Source organism: Diabrotica virgifera, chromosome 8, assembly GCF_917563875.1.
Source record: "Diabrotica virgifera virgifera chromosome 8, PGI_DIABVI_V3a".
NCBI classification, from domain to species: Eukaryota; Metazoa; Arthropoda; class Insecta; order Coleoptera; family Chrysomelidae; genus Diabrotica; species Diabrotica virgifera.
In genome coordinates, this window is record NC_065450.1 from 25975432 (window position 1) to 25998628 (window position 23197).

At 35.7% G+C, this 23197-nt stretch overlaps 2 protein-coding genes across 4 annotated transcripts in view; both read right to left on the reverse strand.

The window, feature by feature from the left end:
* Nucleotides 1–1974: 1974 nt before the first annotated feature.
* On the reverse strand, nt 1975–8737 carry LOC126890113 (zinc finger protein 235-like). Its single transcript, XM_050658960.1, has 2 exons — nt 8002–8737; nt 1975–3523 (listed from the first exon to the last, which is right to left on the reverse strand). The coding sequence occupies exons 1-2, from the start codon at nt 8545–8547 to the stop codon at nt 2837–2839; spliced, it is 1233 nt and encodes a 410-aa protein (XP_050514917.1). The 5' UTR covers nt 8548–8737; the 3' UTR covers nt 1975–2836.
* LOC126890701 (zinc finger protein 271-like) overlaps nt 8737–23197 on the reverse strand; it is a 40332-nt gene continuing 25871 nt past the window's right edge. For 2 of the 3 annotated variants that reach the window (XM_050659863.1, XM_050659862.1), the window contains one exon: nt 14702–16052. In XM_050659863.1, the coding sequence (XP_050515820.1) occupies nt 14761–16052 (1292 nt within the window). In that variant the 3' untranslated portion in view covers nt 14702–14760. Of the gene's footprint in view, nt 8973–14701; nt 16053–23197 lie in introns of those variants that run through there. The other variant, XM_050659865.1, reaches the window with a different exon arrangement.

A 23197-nucleotide genomic window follows, 5' to 3' on the forward strand; every position in this document is an offset into this window, starting at 1 on the left:
AAGTCACTAAAGACCTTTTCTGTTTGGAATGATCCAAAAACCCTAAAAAAATTTGTTGCATGCAAAAAAAATAGATTTAGGAAAAAACAAAAAAAAAACGTTTAAAAAATTTTTGACCAACTTTTGGTCCTGGCAACATGCAAGTTTGTTAAAAGTCCTTTTAATGTTGTCCTTTTTGAGTAAGATTGTGCAAAAAATCCGAATTAGAATATTTTTCCTAGCGGATGCGCAGTGGCTTTCTGGACTATTTATAGTATTAGCAAGCTTTTTATTTATCAATTAAATTTGAATTATAGGCCTGGATTAATAGGCTGAAAATTTGTTAATAACTTAACGGTGTCTAGTCGATCAAACTTTGATGTATGAGATATCTGGAACAGGGCGGAAGTTTTAATTGTGGAACAGGTTAAAAATTTGGAACGTCAGATTACGAAAACGTTCCATGTATTTTGTCGGTCAGAACTTCCAATTGATTTCTTATCATTTCATTAAACTCTCATGCAAAAATCAGACTGCGGTATTATCCAACTGGGCATTTTAATAAAACACGAAGAACATGTCAAATGACAGCAATTATATTGGTGATAAATAGCAGTCTGATTTTTGCATGAGAGTTTAATGAAACAGTAACAAATCAATAATAATTGGAAGTTCTGTCCGACAAAATACATGGATGAGTGTTTTCTTACTCTGACGTTCCAAATTTTTAAACTGTTCTACAATTAAAAATTCCCCTATTCCAGTGTTCCCGTACATCAAAGTTCGGCCGACAATTAAGCTATTAACAAATTTTCAGCTTGCTAATAATTAACTTTTTTTTGGTACGCGGGATCCAGGCCTATTATGGTTGTTTGGAATACATATTACTTCAGCATAATTGTAAGGTCTTTTTGCGTTTTAACCTGGATAATTCAAAAATAGGGAGATCCCTGAAAATTTTAGGAAAGCCCTATCCCTACTGCGCATAATTATGTTATTGCGCATGCGCGTAATCTAGTGAAATTCTAGTGATTTTTTTCAGTGAAATCTATATAGTAACTTTTATAAATTTGACCTGGCAACACTGCCACCAAATAATAGATGACGGCTTTGCAACTGCGTATCTAAAGTCTATTCATTTTACAGATTCCCAACTGTAAACAAACGCGCATGGAAGCTAAACAGGGTCGTCCTGAAGTGTATCTTAAAAACCAACACGCTACCTACAATTTGAATTTGCAGACAGACCAGTTTGGACCTGTAAAATGAGAATCGGCCTAGTTTAGGGCAATAAATTACATTTAACAGCCTCTTGATGAATGAGACCGCGAATAGTAACACGTGCGTTTGTTTATAGTTGGGAATTTGCTATGTGAATGTGGTTTAAGCTTGCAGCAAAGTTGCAACAAACTTGAATCACCATCTTTGTCATAACAATATTGCAGCAAACTTGACACAAACTTGCCTCGTCATATTTGATGCAGCAATTTAAAATCAAAGAAGAATCAAACTTGCCACAAGTTTCCATGCTATTTGGGCCGTATAGTTCTCCTTCTCGCACTACTTTGGTTAACAGAATTTGTAGTTCTTCTTCACCGCCAGCAATAAGTACTGTATCATCGGCGGACCTGATGTTGTTCACGATTTTTCCATCGACTTATATTCCTTCTTGTGCTTCATCTAGAGCTCGTGCAAAGATTTTCTCTGAGTACAAGTTGAGTAATAATGGTGATAGTATACAACCTTGACTAATTCCTCTTTGGATGTTTATGATTTCAGTATCAGCCATTTCGGTCCTGACAGAGACGTTTTAGTTCCAGTTCCAATGTTTCCAATAACCCCATTAGGAGTTAAAATTGCAATATACAATATCAATTAGGATTCAAAACATAAAATTACTTATAAAATAAAATCAATATCAAAAAGTTTATAAAATGTTTATTAAAGTTTTTCTCCAGGGTGAATTTGCATATGATTATCAAAAGTAGGTCTATAAGTAAATTGTTTAAAACACATTTCACACTTGTAAGGTTTCTCTCCTGTATGTTTTCTCATAATATGTATTTTTAAACTACCTCCCACAGTAAACTGTTTAGTACAAATTTTGAACTTGTAAGGTTTTTCTCCAGTATGTGTTCTAGAATGTATTTTCAAATGGACTACGACGCTAAACTGCTTTAAACAAATTTCGCACTTGTAAGGTTTCTCTCCAGTGTGTAATCTCAAATGTACTGTCAAATGACTTGGTTGGCTAAACTGCTTAAAACAAATTTGACACTTGTGAGGTTTTTCTCCAGTGCGTAATTTCAAATGTGCTGTCAAGTTACTTGCTTGCGTAAACTTCTTCAAACAAATATCACAATTGAAAGGTTTCTCTCCTGTATGTAACTTCAAATGTTTTCTTAAATTACTCGCAGTACTAAAATGCTTAGAACAAATTTTGCACATGTGCACTTCCCCAGTGTGCAATTTGGTGTGGCTATTCAGACTATCTGTTCCAGTGTATTCTTTAAAACAAACATCACACTTATAAGTTCTTTTATCAGTGTGCACCTTCAAATGACGTTCCAAATGAATTTTCTGGGTAAACTGCGTCAAACAAATTTCACACCTGTGAGGTTTTTCTCCAGTGTGCGATCTCAAATGTGTTTTTAAATTACTTGTTGTAATAAAAGACTTGAAACAAATTTCATATTTGTACGGTTTTTCTCCAGTGTGCACTCTCAAATGTGTTTTCAAAGAACATGCTTCACTAAACTGCTTAAAACAAATTTCACACTTGTACGGTTTTTCTCCAGTGTGCACTCTCAAATGTGTTTTCAAATCACCATTTTGAGAAAACTGCTTAAAACAAATTTCACACTTGTACGGTGTGCATTCTCAAATGTGTTTTCAAAGAACCTGCTCCACTAAACTGCTTAAAACAAATTACACACTTGTACGGTTTTTCTCCAGTGTGCACTCTCAAATGTGTTTTCAAAGAACATGTTTCACTAAACTGCTTAAAACAAATTTCACACTTGTACGGTTTTTCTCCAGTGTGCACTCTAAAATGTGTTTTCAAAGAACCTGCTTCCCTAAACTGCTTACAACAAATTTCACATTTGTACGGTTTTTCTCCAGTGTGCATTCTCAAATGTGTTTTCAAAGAACATGCTTCACTAAACTGCTTAAAACAAATTTCACACTTGTACGGTTTTTCTCCAGTGTGCGTGTGCACTCTCAAATGTGTTTTCAAATCACCATTTTGAGAAAACTGCTTAAACCAAATTTCACACTTGTACGGTTTTTCTCCAGTGTGCACTCTCAAATGTGTTTTCAAAGAACCTGCTCCACTAAACTGCTTACAACAAATTACACACTTGTACGGTTTTTCTCCAGTGTGCACTCTCAAATGTGTTTTCAAATTACTTGCAGTATTAACCAGCTTAAAACAAATTTCACATTTAAATGATTTTTTTTCAACAGGTTGGCTGATATTATTATGTTCTTCTTTATTACTTGACCGTACAAGTTTCGTTTTCATAGTTTCTGATGTGTTCTTCTTTTCAAGAAAGCCTAAAATAAAAACTAGAATATATATTTTTAATTTAAAGAAAAATGTAATACAATAGAAGAGACCATTTTAAAAATTCTGTGTCTATTGCCTGAAAGGACCCCGCACAAACCTTATTATGGAAAACAGGTCCCAGTGGATTTCGTTCATACTTTGGGAAAATACTCTTGGAAGCATATCCTGATAAAAAGTTCTCATGGGCACAACTCAATCGTATGAAGGATTTTTAAGATATAAAGGTCCAAACTCGGAAAATTATAAGATTTACGGGGTATTCCAATTCCGTGACTTACTGGTTATTTCAACATGTAGAAGTTTGGATCAAGGAAAAGTACTAGTAGTCTAGGATTTTTTCCTGGCTATCCAATGGCGACCTTTACTTTTATCTTCACCTTCAACGGACGTCATCTTCTAGAGTTTCGATGGTTTTCGGCATTTAGTTGATTCAAATGAATTACTGGAGGGTTTTTTGAGGTCGCTAAACACGAATATGCCTCCAGAACCCACTCCCGGAGCACCTGATTTCCAAGGTCAATGAAAGGGTCTCCTGGAGTTTCGAGGGTCTTTGGTACTACATTAATGCAATCGGATTAGTTATAGGTTTTTGGGGTTGCTGAACACGAATACGTGATCACATTGTGCTGTAGGCACAATGTGATTCGTGGGTCGGATCTAATAGTGTATGCATATTCAGCAACCCCAAAAACCTAAGAGTAATCCATTTGATCCCTCCAAAACTCCAGAAGATAACCTGCCTTAGGCACCAGGTGCTCCTGTGTCTGTGCTGATCACGTATTCGTGTTCAGCAACCCCAAAAACCTATGACTAATCCGTTTGCATTAATGTAGTACCAAAGACCCTCGAAACTCTATAGGAGCCCCTTTTATTGACCTTGGAAATCAGGTGCTCCGGGAGTCGGTTCTGTTGGCATATTCGTGTATAGCGACCTCAAAAAACCCTCTAGTAATTAATTTGCATCAATTAAATGCCGAAAACCATCGAAACTCTAGATGACGTCCCTTGCAGAGGCTCTGGCCACCACGTCATCCGGAGGGCAATTCTGATGGCATATTCGTGTTTAGCGATCCCAAAAACCCATGAGTAATCTGTTTATATCAATTGAATGCCGAAAACCCTCGAAACTCTAGAAGATGACGTCCTTTGAAGGTCAAGGTCAAAGTAAAGGTCGCCATTGGATAGCCAGGAAAAAATCATAGACTACTAGTACTTCTCCTTGATCCAAACCTCTACATGTTGCCAAATAACCAGTAACTCACGGAATTGGAATACCCCGTAAATCTTATAATTTTCCGAGGTTGGGCCTCTATATCTTGAAAATCCTTCATACGATTGAGTTGTGCCCATGAGAACTTTCTATCAGGATGTTTCAAAGAGTATTTTCCCCAAAGTATGAACGAAATCCACTGGGACCTATTTTCCATAAGGTTTGTGCGGGGTCCTTAGTTGAATTTGGCACAATCTAAATTTGATGATTTTCAAAATATTAATAAAAATTTTAAGAGTATCCATCAGAGCGTCATCAATAGGGCTTTTCATCGATTGTCATTTGTTTCGAGCTTCTGTCATATGTTGTATAATCTGTGTATAATATTAATATACACGGATTATACGAAATATGACAGAAGCTCGAAACAAATGACTGTGAATGAAAAGCCCTATATTATTGTTTTTCGAAAGTTCTGCGAACTTTCAACAGTGCGTCGGCAGTACGACAGTGACATTAATACTGTCAAAAACAATGGGTGCATTCGGACGACCACAGCGGCTGGACAGCTGAGTAAGCGGTGGTGTTCAGACGACACCGCTGGAAGTCAGCCGCCGAGATATTTACTAAGCTTTCCCTATTCGCGCTGGATACATTCACTAAGCAGTTTTGTGCTGACAGTCAGCCGCTGTGATCGTCCGAACGCACCCAGTAATTATACTCATAGGCGCGCTAAATGTTGTCGTCAGTCAAGCTCGATTTCTTGTTTTATATAATCGATTTTTAGTAGTTCCAATGTGACACAAAATCTAATCATGGGATAAAAAACTTTATTTAAAAAAGTGTATTTTTTTGTTCTTCTTAATGGCGGTACAGGCTTGATTTTGTAATATTTTATTTAATTATAGAATTATAGAGTAATTTACACGCCACATACTAACATACCTCTCAAATTGAGCTGTGTACCGCCATTCTTTACATTAGGTTTGTTCCAACACGACCGAGAACCGTCACGAAACGGTAACGCTCCTGCGCAGTAAACAAAATCCGTTTCAACAAAAATATGATCGTCATCGGATCGTCCTTCCCACTGTTCCAACAAGAACTGTGATCTTTCAGTGACGGTTTCGTGATGATCATTTTAGTAATCGGGCCATATAGCCCAATAAATGACCGTTTTGGAGTGTAATTTCCAGGGGCAACTCCGAATTGCATGAAAATTAGGATTTAGGTTCTACTTACCCTCCACTTCAAAGTTGAATTTGTGCCGTTGGTTGCTTTTACTTGGGGGGTGACATATCCCTTCTCGGAGGGTGAAAAACGCGTGTTTAAAATAAGGCCGGAAATTGATTGACTTATTTTAAGCACCTTTTGTTCTATAAAGTTTTATACGTAAGTCAATACTTTTCGAGTTATTCGCGATTTAAAATGTTTATTTTTCGACAAAAAAACTACGTTTTCAGACCGTTTTTCCCAAACAACTCAAAAAGTATATATTTTATCGAAAAAAATATTTTTAGCAAAAGTGTAGCCTATAAAAAAACGAAAAAAAAGGTGTACCAGTAAAGTCCACAAATTAAGTACAATCAAAGTTGTAGCTCATGAAAAATACGTTCTTATTCGTCTAATTCCAAATAGAATAATTCAACGCGAAATCACTGAAGATAGAAGCGTTTTCCGGGAAAACCTTATTAATATTTTTAAAGTATTGAAAAAGCTTATTATTTGCTTTCCACAAAAGTTAACAGCATCAAAAATAAACGAGTTAGACTGAAAAAAAGTAAGCCTCTTTTTTTGGTAAAAAAAAATCGTGAAAACCTCCCTCTATTTAGCACCCTAAATGAAATTAATCGTTTGGCTTTACCATCTATTTTAACTGTGTGTGTATTGTTTATGTGATCTGTAAGTTTTATTGGTTTGAAGTGCTTATTTTTGAAAACATTTGGTTTTATAGTAAAAAAAATTTTCTAAAAATTTTATTTTTTCAAAATAACTTAAAAAGTATTAGTGATAAGAAAAATCTTAAAGAGTAAAAAAATGTAGATTTTGCTATTATAAATATGCTAGTTTCATTTTGTTTCTCCGTAAGACAAAAATTGGTTAAGATAATATGGCTGTTCAAAATTGGCATACACTCGTGATTACTGACCCATTCAAGCTTTCTCAATTATAACCCTTTCAAAAATAGACACTTTAAATCGGTGAGACTGACACATCATATAAAAAATAGATAGGTAAGTAAATTGTTTGTAAAGCGGTAGCGATTAATTTCATTTGAGGAGCTAAACACGGCGAGATTTTCATGATTTTTTACAAAAAAAAAAGAGGGCCAACTTTATTTTGAGCGTAACTCGCTTATTTTTAATGCTAAAACTTTTGTTAACAATTAAAACAAAGCTTTTTATAAATACTTTAAAAAAGTTTAAACGGGTTTTTCCCGAAAAGTGCTTAATTTTTCGGTGATTTCACCTTGAAATATTCGATTTGGAATAAGACGAATAAGAACGTATTTTTCATGAGTTACAAATTTGTTTTTATTTGATTGATAGACTTCACTGATACACCATTTTTTTGGGTTTTTTATAAGCTACACTTTTGCTAAGAATATTTTTTTCGATAAAATATTTACTTTTTGAGTTATTTGCGAAAGACCGTCTGAAAACGTAGTTTTTTTGTCGAAAAATCAACATTTTCAATGGCAAATAACTCGAAAAGTATTGACTTCCGAAAAAACTCTATAAAACAGAAGTTGCTTAAAATCAGTCAATTTATCCATTTCCGGTCTTATCTTGAACGTATGTTTTTTCACCCCCGAGAAGGGGTGAATGTCACCCCCCAAGTAAAAGCAACCAACGGCACAATTTCAACTTTGAAGTGGAGGGTAAGTAGAACCTTAATCCAAATTTTCATGCAATTCGGAGTTGCCCCTGAAAATTACACGGTATCGCCGAATTTCCCGTTCATTTACTGGGCTACTTTGAATGTTTATGATTTCAGTATCAGCCATTTTGGTCCTGACAGAGACGTTTTAGTTCCAGTTCCAATGTTTCCAATAACCCCATTAAGAGTTAAAATTGCAATATACAATATCAATTAGGATTCAAAACATAAAATTACTTATAAAATAAAATCAATATCAAAAAGTTTATAAAATGTTTATTAAAGTTTTTCTCCAGGGTGAATTTGCATATGATTATCAAAAGTAGGTCTATAAGTAAATTGTTTAAAACAAATTTCACACTTGAGGTTTCTCTCCTGTATGTTTTTTCATAATATGTATTTTTAAACTACCTCCCACAGTAAACTGTTTAGTACAAATTTTGCACTTGTAAGGTTTTTCTCCAGTATGTGTTCTAGAATGTATTTTCAAATGGACTGCGACGCTAAACTGCTTTAAACAAATTTCGCACTTGTAAGGTTTCTCTCCAGTGTGTAATCTCAAATGTACTGTCAAATGACTTGGTTGGCTAAACTGCTTAAAACAAATTTGACACTTGTGAGGTTTTTCTCCAGTGTGTAATTTCAAATGTGCTGTCAAGTTACTTGCTTGCGTAAACTGCTTAAAACAAATATCACAATTGAAAGGTTTCTCTCCTGTATGTAACTTCAAATGTTTTTTTAAATTACTCGCAGTACTAAAATGCTTAGAACAAATTTTGCACATGGGCACTGCCCCAGTGTGCAATTTGATGTGGCTATTCAGACTATCTGTTCCAGTATATTCTTTAAAACAAACATCACACTTACAAGTTATTTTATCAGTGTGCACCTTCAAATGACGTTCCATATTAATTTTCTGGGTAAACTGCGTCAAACAAATTTCACACCTGTGAGGTTTTTCTCCAGTGTGCGATCTCAAATGTGTTTTTAAATTACTTGTTGTAATAAAAGACTTGAAACAAATTTCACATTTGTACGGTTTTTCTCCAGTGTGCACTCTCAAATGTGTTTTCAAAGAACATGCTTCACTAAACTGCTTAAAACAAATTTCACACTTGTACGGTTTTTCTCCAGTGTGCACTCACAAATGTGTTTTCAAATCACCATTTTGAGAAAACTGCTTAAAACAAATTTCACACTTGTACGGTTTTTCTCCAGTGTGCACTCTCAAATGTGTTTTCAAAGAACCTGCTCCACTAAACTGCTTACAACAAATTACACACTTGTACGGTTTTTCTCCAGTGTGCACTCTCAAATGTGTTTTCAAAGAACCTGCTCCACTAAACTGCTTACAACAAATTACACACTTGTACGCTTTTTCTCCAGTGTGCACTCTCAAATGTGTTTTCAAATTACTTGCAGTATTAAACAGCTTAAAACAAATTTCACATTTAAATGATTTTTTTTCAACAAGTTGGCTGATATTAGTATGTTCTTCTTTATTACTTGACCGTAAGAGTTTCGTTTTCATAGTTTCTGATGTGTTCTTCTTTTCAAGAAAGCCTAAAATAAAAACTAGAATATGTATTTTTAATTTAAAGAAAAATGTAATACAATAGAAGAGACCATTTTAAAAATTCAGTGTCTATTGCCTGAAAGGACCCCGCACAAACCTTATGGAAAATAGGTCCCAGTGGATTTCGTTCATACTTTCGGAAAATACTCTTGGAAGCATATCCTGATAAAAAGTTCTCATGGGCACAACTCAATCGTATGAAGGATTTTTAAGATATAAAGGTCCAAACTCGGAAAATTATAAGATTTACGGGGTATTCCAATTCCGTGACTTACTGGTTATTTCAACATGTAGAAGTTTGGATCAAGGAAAAGTACTAGTAGTCTAGGATTTTTTCCTGGCTATCCAATGGCGACCTTTACTTTGATCTTGACCTTCAACGGACGTCATCTTCTAGAGTTTCGATGGTTTTCGGCATTTAGTTGATTCAAATGAATTACTGGAGGGTTTTTTGAGGTCGCTAAACACGAATATGCCTCCAGAACCCACTCCCGGGGCACCTGATTTCCAAGGTCAATGAAAGGGTCTCCTGGAGTTTCGAGGGTGTTTGGTACTACATTAATGCAAACGGATTAGTTATAGGTTTTTGGGGTTGCTGAACACGAATACGTGATCACATTGTGCTGTAGGCACAATGTGATTCGTGGGTCGGATCTAATAGTGCATGCATGTTCAGCAACCCCAAAAACCTAAGAGTAATCCATTTGATCCCTCCGAAACTCCAGAAGATAACCTGTCTTAGGTACCAGGTGCTCCTGTGTCTGTGCTGATCATGTATTCGTGTTCAGCAACCCCAAAAACCTATGACTAATCCGTTTGCATTAATGTAGTACCAAAGACCATCGAAACTCTATGAGCCCCTTTTATTGACCTTGGAAATCAGGTGCTCCGGGAGTCGGTTCTGTTGGCATATTCGTGTATAGCGACCTCAAAAAACCCTCCAGTAATTAATTTGCATCAATTAAATGCCGAAAACCATCGAAACTCTAGCAGATGACGTCCCTTGCAGAGGCTCTGGCCACCACGTCATCCGGAGGGCAATTCTGATGGCATATTCGTGTTTAGCGATCCCAAAAACCCATGTGTAATCTGTTTATATCAATTGAATGCCGAAAACCCTCGAAACTCTAGAAGATGACGTCCTTTGAAGGTCAAGGTCAAAGTAAAGATCGCCATTGGATAGCCAGGAAAAAATCAGACTACTAGTACTTCTCCTTGATCCAAACCTATACATGTTGCCAAATAAACAGTAACTCACGGAATTGGACTACCCCGTAAATCTTATAATTTTCCGAGGTTGGGCCTCTATATCTTGAAAATCCTTCATACGATTGAGTTGTGCCCATGAGAACTTTTTATCAGGATGTTTCAAAGAGTATTTTCCCCAAAGTATGAACGAAATCCACTGGGACCTATTTTCCATAAGGTTTGTGCGGGGTCCTTTGTTGAATTTGGCACAATCTAAATTTGACGATTTTCAAAATATTAATAAAAATTTTAAGAGTATCCATCAGAGCGTCATCAATATTATTGTTTTTCGAAAGTTCTGCGAACTTTCAACAGTGCGTCGGCAGTACGACAGTGACATTAATACTCTCAAAAACAATGGGTGCATTCGGACGACCACAGCGGCTGGACAGCTGAGTAAGCGGTGGTGTTCAGACGACACCGCTGGAAGTCAGTCGCTGAGATATTTACTAAGCTTTCCCTATTAGCGCTGGATACATTCACTAAGCAGCTTTGTGCTGACAGTCAGCCGCTGTGATCGTCCGAACGCACCCAGTAATTATACTCATAGGCGCGCTAAATGTTGTCGTCAGTCAAGCTCGATTTCTTGTTTTATATAATCGATTTTTAGTAGTTCCAATGTGACACAAAATCTAATCATGGGATAAAAAACTTTATTTAAAAAAGTGTATTTTTTTGTTCTTAATGGCGGTACAGGCTTGATTTTGTAATATTTTATTTAATTATAGAATTATAGAGTAATTTCCACGCCACATACTAACATATCTCTCAAATTGAGCTGTGTACCGCCATTCTTTACATTAGGTTTGTTCCAACACGACCGAGAACCGTCACGAAACGGTAACGCTCCTGCGCAGTAAACAAAATCCGTTTCAACAAAAATATGATCGTCATCGGATCGTCCTTCCCACTGTTCCAACAAGAACTGTGATCTTTCAGTGACGGTTTCGTGATGATCATTTCAGTAATCGGGCCATATAGCCCAATAAATGACCGTTTTGGAGTGTAATTTCCAGGGGCAACTCCGAATTGCATGAAAATTAGGATTTAGGTTCTACTTACCCTCCACTTCAAAGTTGAATTTGTGCCGTTGGTTGCTTTTACTTGGGGGGTGACATATCCCTTCTCGGGGGGTGAAAAACGCGTGTTTAAAATAAGGCCGGAAATTGATTGACTTATTTTAAGCACCTTTTGTTCTATAAAGTTTTATACGTAAGTCAATACTTTTCGAGTTATTCGCGATTTAAAATGTTTATTTTTCGACAAAAAAACTACGTTTTCAGACCGTTTTTCCCAAATAACTCAAAAAGTATATATTTTATCGAAAAAAATATTTTTAGCAAAAGTGTAGCCTATAAAAAAACGAAAAAAAAGGTGTACCAGTAAAGTCCACAAATTAAGTACAAGCAAAGTTGTAGCTCATGAAAAATACGTTCTTATTCGTCTAATTCCAAATAGAATAATTCAACGCGAAATCACTGAAGATAGAAGCGTTTTCCGGGAAAACCTTATTAATATTTTTAAAGTATTGAAAAAGCTTATTATTTGCTTTCCACAAAAGTTTACAGCATCAAAAATAAACGAGTTAGACTGAAAAAAAGTAAGCCTCTTTTTTTGGTAAAAAAAAATCGTGAAAACCTCCCTCTATTTAGCACCCTAAATGAAATTAATCGTTTGGTTTTACCATCTATTTTAACTGTGTGTGTATTGTTTATGTGATTTGTAAGTTTTATTGGTTTGAAGTGCTTATTTTTGAAAACATTTGGTTTTATAGTAAAAAAAATTTTCTAAAAATTTAATTTTTTGGGCTAAATTTTAACCGGGCCATAATCGGGCAAATGGCCCGGTTGGACTGACTTGCGCACTAGGATTTAATTCTTTAAATTCTTTGAGGCTTTTTGAAAATCGAAAACGGGAATCGTGATCGACTAAAAGCACACAACCTGTCACCAACAAAAATGACAAATTACAATGATAGATAAATCAGTTATCAGTCAGATAACCGTTCCAACATCGGTTTCCAAATTACCGTCATGGAACGATAGCTATGCGATACAATTACGAACATGCGCAAAACAAACGGTACAAGTAGTTTCTGGACGGTTGCTGGACCGTCCAAAAGTTCATGTTGGAACAAACCTTATATTACGATGTGTGCCAAATATCTCGATAAAATATTTAAAATTAAATCTGCAATCTTGGAACGCGTTTTCCGCGCGCTGATGTTGCCTCTTAATAGTGACGGTAAAACTCAGTATGTGACAAAATAAACTACTGAAATGAATGTTGAAATGTTTATTATTATTTATATCGAAAATAGTTCGATTGAACCTATATAACTTACCTTAGTACAAATTTTTTCATAAAAAAAGTTACAGCCCTTTGAAATTACAAAATGAAAATCGATTTTTTTTCGATATATCTATAAAACTTTTGTTCTATAAAGTTTTATACGTAAGTCAATACTTTTCGAGTTATTCGCGATTTAAAATGTTTATTTTTCGACAAAAAAACTACGTTTTCAGACCGTTTTTCCCAAATAACTCAAAAAGTATATATTTTATCGAAAAAAATATTTTTAGCAAAAGTGTAGCCTATAAAAAAACGAAAAAAAAGGTGTACCAGTTAAGTCCACAAATTAAGTACAAGCAAAGTTGTAGCTCATGAAAAATACGTTCTTATTCGTCTAATTCCAAATAGAACAATTCAACGCGAAATCACTGAAGATAGAAGCGTTTTCCGGGAAAACCTTATTAATATTTTTAAAGTATTGAAAAAGCTTATTATTTGCTTTCCACAAAAGTTTACAGCATCAAAAATAAACGAGTTAGACTGAAAAAAAGTAAGCCTCTTTTTTTGGTAAAAAAAAATCGTGAAAACCTCCCTCTATTTAGCACCCTAAATGAAATTAATCGTTTGGCTTTACCATCTATTTTAACTGTGTGTGTATTGTTTATGTGATCTGTAAGTTTTATTGGTTTGAAGTGCTTATTTTTGAAAACATTTGGTTTTATAGTAAAAAAAATTTTCTAAAAATTTTATTTTTTCAAAATAACTTAAAAAGTATTAGTGATAAGAAAAATCTTAAAGAGTAAAAAAATGTAGATTTTGCTATTATAAATATGCTAGTTTCATTTTGTTTCTCCGTAAGACAAAAATTGGTTAAGATAATATGGCTGTTCAAAATTGGCATACACTCGTGATTACTGACCCATTCAAGCTTTCTCAATTATAACCCTTTCAAAAATAGACACTTTAAATCGGTGAGACTGACACATCATATAAAAAATAGATAGGTAAGTAAATTGTTTGTAAAGCGGTAGCGATTAATTTCATTTGAGGAGCTAAACACGGCGAGATTTTCATGATTTTTTACAAAAAAAAAGAGGGCCAACTTTATTTTGAGCGTAACTCGCTTATTTTTAATGCTAAAACTTTTGTTAACAATTAAAACAAAGCTTTTTATAAATACTTTAAAAAAGTTTAAATGGGTTTTTCCCGAAAAGTGCTTAATTATTCGGTGATTTCACCTTGAAATATTCGATTTGGAATTAGACGAATAAGAACGTATTTTTCATGAGTTACAACTTTGTTTTTATTTGATTGATAGACTTCACTGATACACCATTTTTTTTGGTTTTTTATAAGCTACACTTTTGCTAAGAATATTTTTTTCGATAAAATATTTACTTTTTGAGTTATTTGCGAAAGACCGTCTGAAAACGTAGTTTTTTTGTCGAAAAATCAACATTTTCAATGGCAAATAACTCGAAAAGTATTGACTTCCGAAAAAACTCTATAAAACAGAAGTTGCTTAAAATCAGTCAATTTATCCATTTCCGGTCTTATCTTGAACGTATGTTTTTTCACCCCCGAGAAGGGGTGAATGTCACCCCCCAAGTAAAAGCAACCAACGGCACAATTTCAACTTTGAAGTGGAGGGTAAGTAGAACCTTAATCCAAATTTTCATGCAATTCGGAGTTGCCCCTGAAAATTACACGGTATCGCCGAATTTCCCGTTCATTTACTGGGCTACTTTGAATGTTTATGATTTCAGTATCAGCCATTTTGGTCCTGACAGAGACGTTTTAGTTCCAGTTCCAATGTTTCCAATAACCCCATTAAGAGTTAAAATTGCAATATACAATATCAATTAGGATTCAAAACATAAAATTACTTATAAAATAAAATCAATATCAAAAAGTTTATAAAATGTTTATTAAAGTTTTTCTCCAGGGTGAATTTGCATATGATTATCAAAAGTAGGTCTATAAGTAAATTGTTTAAAACAAATTTCACACTTGAGGTTTCTCTCCTGTATGTTTTTTCATAATATGTATTTTTAAACTACCTCCCACAGTAAACTGTTTAGTACAAATTTTGCACTTGTAAGGTTTTTCTCCAGTATGTGTTCTAGAATGTATTTTCAAATGGACTGCGACGCTAAACTGCTTTAAACAAATTTCGCACTTGTAAGGTTTCTCTCCAGTGTGTAATCTCAAATGTACTGTCAAATGACTTGGTTGGCTAAACTGCTTAAAACAAATTTGACACTTGTGAGGTTTTTCTCCAGTGTGTAATTTCAAATGTGCTGTCAAGTTACTTGCTTGCGTAAACTGCTTAAAACAAATATCACAATTGAAAGGTTTCTCTCCTGTATGTAACTTCAAATGTTTTTTTAAATTACTCGCAGTACTAAAATTCTTAGAACAAATTTTGCACATGGGCACTGCCCCAGTGTGCAATTTGATGTGGCTATTCAGACTATCTGTTCCAGTGTATTCTTTAAAACAAACATCACACTTACAAGTTATTTTATCAGTGTGCACCTTCAAATGACGTTCCATATTAATTTTCTGGGTAAACTGCGTCAAACAAATTTCACACCTGTGAGGTTTTTCTCCAGTGTGCGATCTTAAATGTGTTTTTAAATTACTTGTTGTAATAAAAGACTTGAAACAAATTTCACATTTGTACGGTTTTTCTCCAGTGTGCACTCTCAAATGTGTTTTCAAAGAACCTGCTTCCCTAAACTGCTTACAACAAATTTCACATTTGTACGGTTTTTCTCCAGTGTGCACTCTCAAATGTGTTTTCAAAGAACATGCTTCACTAAACTGCTTAAAACAAATTTCACACTTGTACGGTTTTTCTCCAGTGTGCACTCTCAAATGTGTTTTCAAATCACCATTTTGAGAAAACTGCTTAAAACAAATTTCACACTTGTACGGTTTTTCTCCAGTGTGCACTCTCAAATGTGTTTTCAAAGAACCTGCTCCACTAAACTGCTTACAACAAATTACACACTTGTACGGTTTTTCTCCAGTGTGCACTCTCAAATGTGTTTTCAAAGAACCTGCTCCACTAAACTGCTTACAACAAATTACACACTTGTACGGTTTTTCTCCAGTGTGCACTCTCAAATGTGTTTTCAAATTACTTGCAGTATTAAACAGCTTAAAACAAATTTCACATTTAAATGATTTTTTTTCAACAAGTTGGCTGATATTATTATGTTCTTCTTTATTACTTGACCGTAAGAGTTTCGTTTTCATAGTTTCTGATGTGTTCTTCTTTTCAAGAAAGCCTAAAATAAAAACTAGAATATATATTTTTAATTTAAAGAAAAATGTAATACAATAGAAGAGACCATTTTAAAAATTCAGTGTCTATTGCCTGAAAGGACCCCGCACAAACCTTATGGAAAATAGGTCCCAGTGGATTTCGTTCATACTTTCGGAAAATACTCTTGGAAGCATATCCTGATAAAAAGTTCTCATGGGCACAACTCAATCGTATGAAGGATTTTTAAGATATAAAGGTCCAAACTCGGAAAATTATAAGATTTACGGGGTATTCCAATTCCGTGACTTACTGGTTATTTCAACATGTAGAAGTTTGGATTAAGGAAAAGTACTAGTAGTCTAGGATTTTTTCCTGGCTATCCAATGGCGACCTTTACTTTGATCTTGACCTTCAACGGACCTCATCTTCTAGAGTTTCGATGGTTTTCGGCATTTAGTTGATTCAAATGAATTACTGGAGGGTTTTTTAAGGTCGCTAAACACGAATATGCCTCCAGAACCCACTCCCGGGGCACCTGATTTCCAAGGTCAATGAAAGGGTCTCCTGGAGTTTCGAGGGTGTTTGGTACTACATTAATGCAAACGGATTAGTTATAGGTTTTTGGGTTGCTGAACACGAATACGTGATCACATTGTGCTGTAGGCACAATGTGATTCGTGGGTCGGATCTAATAGTGCATGCATGTTCAGCAACCCCAAAAACCTAAGAGTAATCCATTTGATCCCTCCGAAACTCTAGAAGATAACCTGTCTTAGGCACCAGGTGCTCCTGTGTCTGTGCTGATCATGTATTCGTGTTCAGCAACCCCAAAAACCTATGACTAATCCGTTTGCATTAATGTAGTACCAAAGACCCTCGAAACTCTATGGGCCCCTTTTATTGACCTTGGAAATCAGGTGCTCCGGGAGTCGGTTCTGTTGGCATATTCGTGTATAGCGACCTCAAAAAACCCTCCAGTAATTAATTTGCATCAATTAAATGCCGAAAACCATCGAAACTCTAGCAGATGACGTCCCTTGCAGAGGCTCTGGCCACCACGTCATCCGGAGGGCAATTCTGATGGCATATTCGTGTTCGACAGGGCAACAAAGACAGTACCAGTTAGCCGAACCTGAAATACCAGGGCCCACACTAGCTGAAGTAAAGTCAGCAATTTCGTCCCTAAAAAACCATAAAACCCCAGGCCCAGACGGCATACAGGCGGAACTACTAAAAAAGGGGGAGACAAACTACATCTTGAGATATATCATCTTATAAGAGAAGTCTGGGAAAGAGAAGAAATACCGAAACACTGGCATGAAAGCCATATAATACCTATTCACAAGAAGGGAGACAAACAAATATGTCGGAACTATAGAGGAATATCGTTAATTAATACAGCATACAAGATTATATCCATAATACTGTTTAGAAGACTAACTCCATACGCAGAGGAAATAATAGGCGACTACCAAAGCGGATTCAGACCGGGAAGGTCGACTATAGACCAGATCTTCGTCCTACGCCAGGTGTTGGAAAAAAACTGGGAATTCAACCGCGATGTACACCAAATCTTCGTGGACTTCAAACAAGCTTACGATTCTGTTAGCAGAGAAGCATTGTGGGAGACTATGGTAGAAATGGGAGTACCTGGAAAACTGGTACGATTAACAAAGGTGAGCACGGAGAACGCTTCCGCACGAATCAGAATTGGCAGCACCACGTCGGAGGAATTTCTCATTGACACCGGACTTAGACAAGGAGATCCTCTCGCCCCCCTGCTGTTTAACTTCGCACTGGAGCATGCAGTAAGGAAAGCTCAGCCACAACTGACAAACGGATTTGCCGCCCAAGGATCAAAAATACTATTAGCCTTTGCGGATGACGTGGACACAATTGCACAATCCACCAGAGATGCAAAAGAAGTTTTCACCCTATTCGAGAACGGAGCCAAGGAAGTTGGTCTTAAGGTCAACGAGGACAAGACCAAGTACATGGTGGTTACGAAGAACCCAAGACCAAGGGTTAGACAAAACGTAACAATTAATGAATACAATTTTGAAGTCGTCAAAGAATTTAAGTACCTGGGAGCGATCATAACATCTGAAAATAACTATGAAAAGGACGTGGCAGCCAGGATTATTGCAGGAAACAGGGCATACTACTCATTAAGGACCCTACTTAAATCAAAAATACTCTCAAGACCAGCAAAAATAAGAGTATATAAGACAATAATTCGTCCCACAATAACGTATGGAAGCGAAACATGGACTCTGAATCAGCGGGAAACAACAAAATTACTGGTACTTGAAAGAAAGATACTGCGGACTATATATGGGCCTTGCAGAGAAGAGACAACAGGAGAATGGAGAAGAAGACACAATGATGAACTCCAGACAATATACGGAGATGAAAACATAGTACGCTACATTAAATCAAACAGAATACGATGGGCGGGTCACGTACTAAGATCAAGTGACGAAAGACTTCTAAACGCCACATTCTGGGAAAGGCCCGATGGAAAAAGGTCAGTTGGTCGCCCAAGAAAGAGATGGAAGGACGCAGTAGCCAGCGATCTACGCAAAATGGGAGTACAGCAATGGGAAATAGCTGCTCAGGACCGACAACAATGGAGGGAAATAGTAAACGCGGCCAAGACTCACATAGAGTTGTAGAGCCAAATGATGATGATGATGATATTCGTGTTTAGCGATCCCAAAAACCCATGTGTAATCTGTTTATATGACGTCCTTTGAAGGTCAAGGTCAAAGTAAAGGTCGCCATTGGATAGCCAGGAAAAAATCAGACTACTAGTACTTCTCCTTGATCCAAACCTCTACATGTTGCCAAATAACCAGTAACTCACGGAATTGGAATACCCCGTAAATCTTATAATTTTCCGAGGTTGGGCCTCTATATCTTGAAAATCCTTCATACGATTGAGTTGTGCCCATGAGAACTTTTTATCAGGATGTTTCAAAGAGTATTTTCCCCAAAGTATGAACGAAATCCACTGGGACCTATTTTCCATAAGGTTTGTGCGGGGTCCTTTGTTGAATTTGGCACAATCTAAATTTGACGATTTTCAAAATATTAATAAAAATTTTAAGAGTATCCATCAGAGCGTCATCAATATTATTGTTTTTCGAAAGTTCTGCGAACTTTCAACAGTGCGTCGGCAGTACGACAGTGACATTAATACTCTCAAAAACAATGGGTGCATTCGGACGACCACAGCGGCTGGACAGCTGAGTAAGCGGTGGTGTTCAGACGACACCGCTGGAAGTCAGTCGCTGAGATATTTACTAAGCTTTCCCTATTAGCGCTGGATACATTCACTAAGCAGCTTTGTGCTGACAGTCAGCCGCTGTGATCGTCCGAACGCACCCAGTAATTATACTCATAGGCGCGCTAAATGTTGTCAAGTCAGTCAAGCTCGATTTCTTGTTTTATATAATCGATTTTTAGTAGTTCCAATGTGACACAAAATCTAATCATGGGATAAAAAACTTTATTTAAAAAAGTGTATTTTTTTGTTCTTCTTAATGGCGATACAGGCTTGATTTTGTAATATTTTATTTAATTATAGAATTATAGAGTAATTTCCACATACTAACATATTTCTCAAATTGGGCTGTGTACCGCCATTCTTTACATAAGGTTTGTTCCAACACGACCGAGAACCGTCACGAAACGGTAACGCTCCTGCGCAGTAAACAAAATCCGTTTCAACAAAAATATGATCGTCATCGGATCGTCCTTCCCACTGTTCCAACAAGAACTGTGATCTTTCAGTAACGGTTTCGTGATGATCATTTAGTAATCGGGCCATAATCGGGCAAATGGCCCGGTTGGACTGACTTGCGCACTAGGATTTAATTCTTTAAATTCTTTGAGGCTTTTTGAAAATCGAAAGCGGGAATCGTGATCGACTAAAAGCACACAACCTGTCACCAACAAAAATGACAAATGACAATGATAGATAAATCAGTTATCAGTCAGATAACCATTCCAACATCGGTTTCCAAATTACCGTCATGGGACGATAGCTGGGCGATACAATTACGAACATGCGCACAACAAACGGTACAAGTAGTTTCTTGACGGTTGCTGGACCGTCCAAAAGTTCATGTTGGAACAAACCTTATATTACGATGTGTGCCAAATATCTCGATAAAATATTTAAAATTAAATCTGCAATCTTGGAACGCGTTTTCCGCGCGCTGATGTTGCCTCTTAATAGTGACGGTAAAACTCAGTATGTGACAAAATAAACTACTGAAATGAATGTTGAAATGTTTATTATTATTTATATCGAAAATAGTTCGATTGAACCTAACTTACCTTAGTACAAATGTTTTCATAAAAAAAGTTACAGCCCTTTGAAATTACAAAATGAAAATCGATTTTTATTCGATATATCGAAAACTATTAGAGATTTTTTATTGAAAATGGACACGTATCATTCTTATGGCAGGAACATCTTAAAACAAAATTATAGTGAAATTTGTCCACCCCATAAAAATTTTATGGCGGTTTTGTTCCCTTAAACACCCCCAAACTTTTGTGTATGTTCCAAGTAATTCATTATTGTAGTACCGTCAGTTAAACACAAGGTTTTTAAAACTTTTTTGCCTCTCAGTATTTTTTCGATAAGCCAGTTTTTATCGAGATGCAGCTTCTTTTTTAATATATTTACATAAAAATTTTATGGGGATTTTGTTTTTATCAGTTTTTATCGAGACGCAGCTTCTTTTTTAATATATTTACATAAAAATTTTATGGGGATTTTGTTCCTTTAAACCCCCCAAATGTTTGTGTACGTTCCAATTAAACTATTATTGTGGTACCATTAGTTAAACACAGTGTTTTTAAAACATTTTTGCCTCTTAGTCTTTTTTTGATAAGTCACCTTTTATCGATATTTGGCTTCTTTTTTAAAATATACCTGAAAATGTAAATTACAAATAAATTTTCAGATTATTACAGGTCTCTATAATCGTACTTAACCATATACAGATATGTGGTGGATTCGACAAATATTCAAAATATCTCGATAAACACTGGCTTATCGAAAAAGTACCAAGAGGCAACAAAGTTTTAAAAACATTGTATTTAACTGCTATAGCCACAATAATAATTTAATTGGAACGTACACAAAAGTTTGGGGGGTTTAAGTGAACAAAACCACCATAAAATATTTATGGGGTGCACAAATTTCACTTTAATTTTTTTAAGATGCTTTTGGCATTAGAATGCCACATGTCCATTTTCAATAAAAAAATCTCTAAAAGTTTTCGATATATGAAAAAAATCGATTTTCATTTTGTAACTTCAAAGGGCTAACTTTTTTTGTGTGCATTATTGTATATAGGTAAGTGAGGTACAATCAACCTATTTTTGACCACAGAATATGTGGTATAATTTATAACAAATCTTTTCGGGGCACCCTGTATAGATCCGCGGTATTGCAATGATACACTGGCGACTTTATAGAACGAGCCACAAAACCGCGGATTAACTCGCTTCGATCAGGGCCTTAATTAGTTTGTCTACAGTGTGAATTTGCATATGTATTCTTAAACTACCTCCCATATAGTATTAAACTCTTTAGTACAAATTTTGCACTTGTAAGGTTTTTCTCCAGTGTTTGTTCTAGAATGCCTTCTTCAAAGAGCTCTAGCTTCCTTAGGAAGCAGTTTAGGACTAGATCATTTAGGTTAAACCACATTATTTTGATTCCAGGAATCTACAGTTAAGCTATTTCCAATTATTAATGAAACACCTATAAAAAAACCGCGGTATTCTTCTTTTGGCATCATAACCCTGGATGGGTCTTTGCCTGTCTGCCTGTGTACTCCCATTCAGATCTCTCTTGTGCCCTTTTTCTCCATTGTCTTATAAAGTTTATGGTTTTCAGGTAGTCTTCCACGTTATACAACCATCTCGTTCTGGGGAATTTTATCGCGTTCCTATCGGCCTCCATTGTAATATATTTTTTTTCTACGACCGTTTAATAACATGCTCATTATTCGCTATTTTTTAATAGATAATAGCACCCGTTACTTTACCCGTGAATAATAATTCATTACTCATAGGCTGAAGTTAGATTCAAGTGGCGCATGCCACTTTTAACATTAATCGTATATAAACTTCAAATAAAATTACTTATTTATTTATTTAATACAATATTCAATACAATAATTATTGTAATTTATATCAATAATTAACTTGTAATAGCAATAATCTTTATTAGATTCATTGACAGTAGGTACAAATTTATGCCTATAATTTTTGGGAAACGAATAGATCTTGAATTGACTATTTCTTGTTGTATTTTTACAATACATAAGAATTTGGTAATATTAGGCAACCAATTATTCAGACACGTACTAGGGGTAAACAGAATTTAGGTATTTTTGTAAATTATTATAATTTAAATTTCGAGTAGTTGATAATAATTTTTACTAATTAAAATAAAAAGGGTCGTAGAAAAACTATAGTATTCTACTCGCATGTAATGGCTATTACTAACTCTGATAAATTACGACACTCGCCTACGGCTCGTGTCGCAAATTTCATGATCGTGAGTAATAGTATGGTATAACTAGACCCAAACCTAGACATCCAAAGTGAAAGTTATCTTTCAACACCAAATTGTTCTATATGGTCCATATATTGTTCAGTAAAAAGTCACACCATTTTGAGCGTCGGGTTTGGGGGGAAGGTGAGGGAGAAGTTGGTAAATTAGGAGTTTTTTACAGTTTTCGTCAATATTTCTAAAACTAAGCAGTTTAGCGTGAACAATGTTCTATACAAAAATCTTCTACATTAAAAAGGTTGTAACGATGTGATGCCACGACAAACGATGAGCTGTTTTACCAGAGACGACCGGAGGAGCATCCGTGTTGGCGCATAGCGCCGTTGGGGGAAATCGAAGGAGTAGTGGCAGCGAGAGCATATTTAAGGCGAGCCAGGAGAATGATAAAATCAGTCGTGGCTATCGTATTGAACTAACCATGGCTCAACAGCTGCTGCTAGCGTATTGAACTAGCATTAGCTGACTTGGCAAAAGATGCACCGTATATGAGGTGGGACTATGCCTAGGCGGACGCCACAGTAGTGACGTGGGTCTTGCCATGATCGGTATCGCAGTAGGCGGTAGTA

Excerpts from the sequence above, each read along its gene's own strand:
- LOC126890113 (XM_050658960.1), bottom strand. The coding sequence starts at position 8,547 with ATGGAACGTCATTTGAAGGTGCACACTGATAAAATAACTTGTAAGTGT. Across the intron at positions 3,524-8,001 it reads ATACAGGAGAGAAACCTCAA|AAGAACACATCAGAAACTAT; the intron begins GTGTGAAATTTG and ends TTTCTTGAAAAG.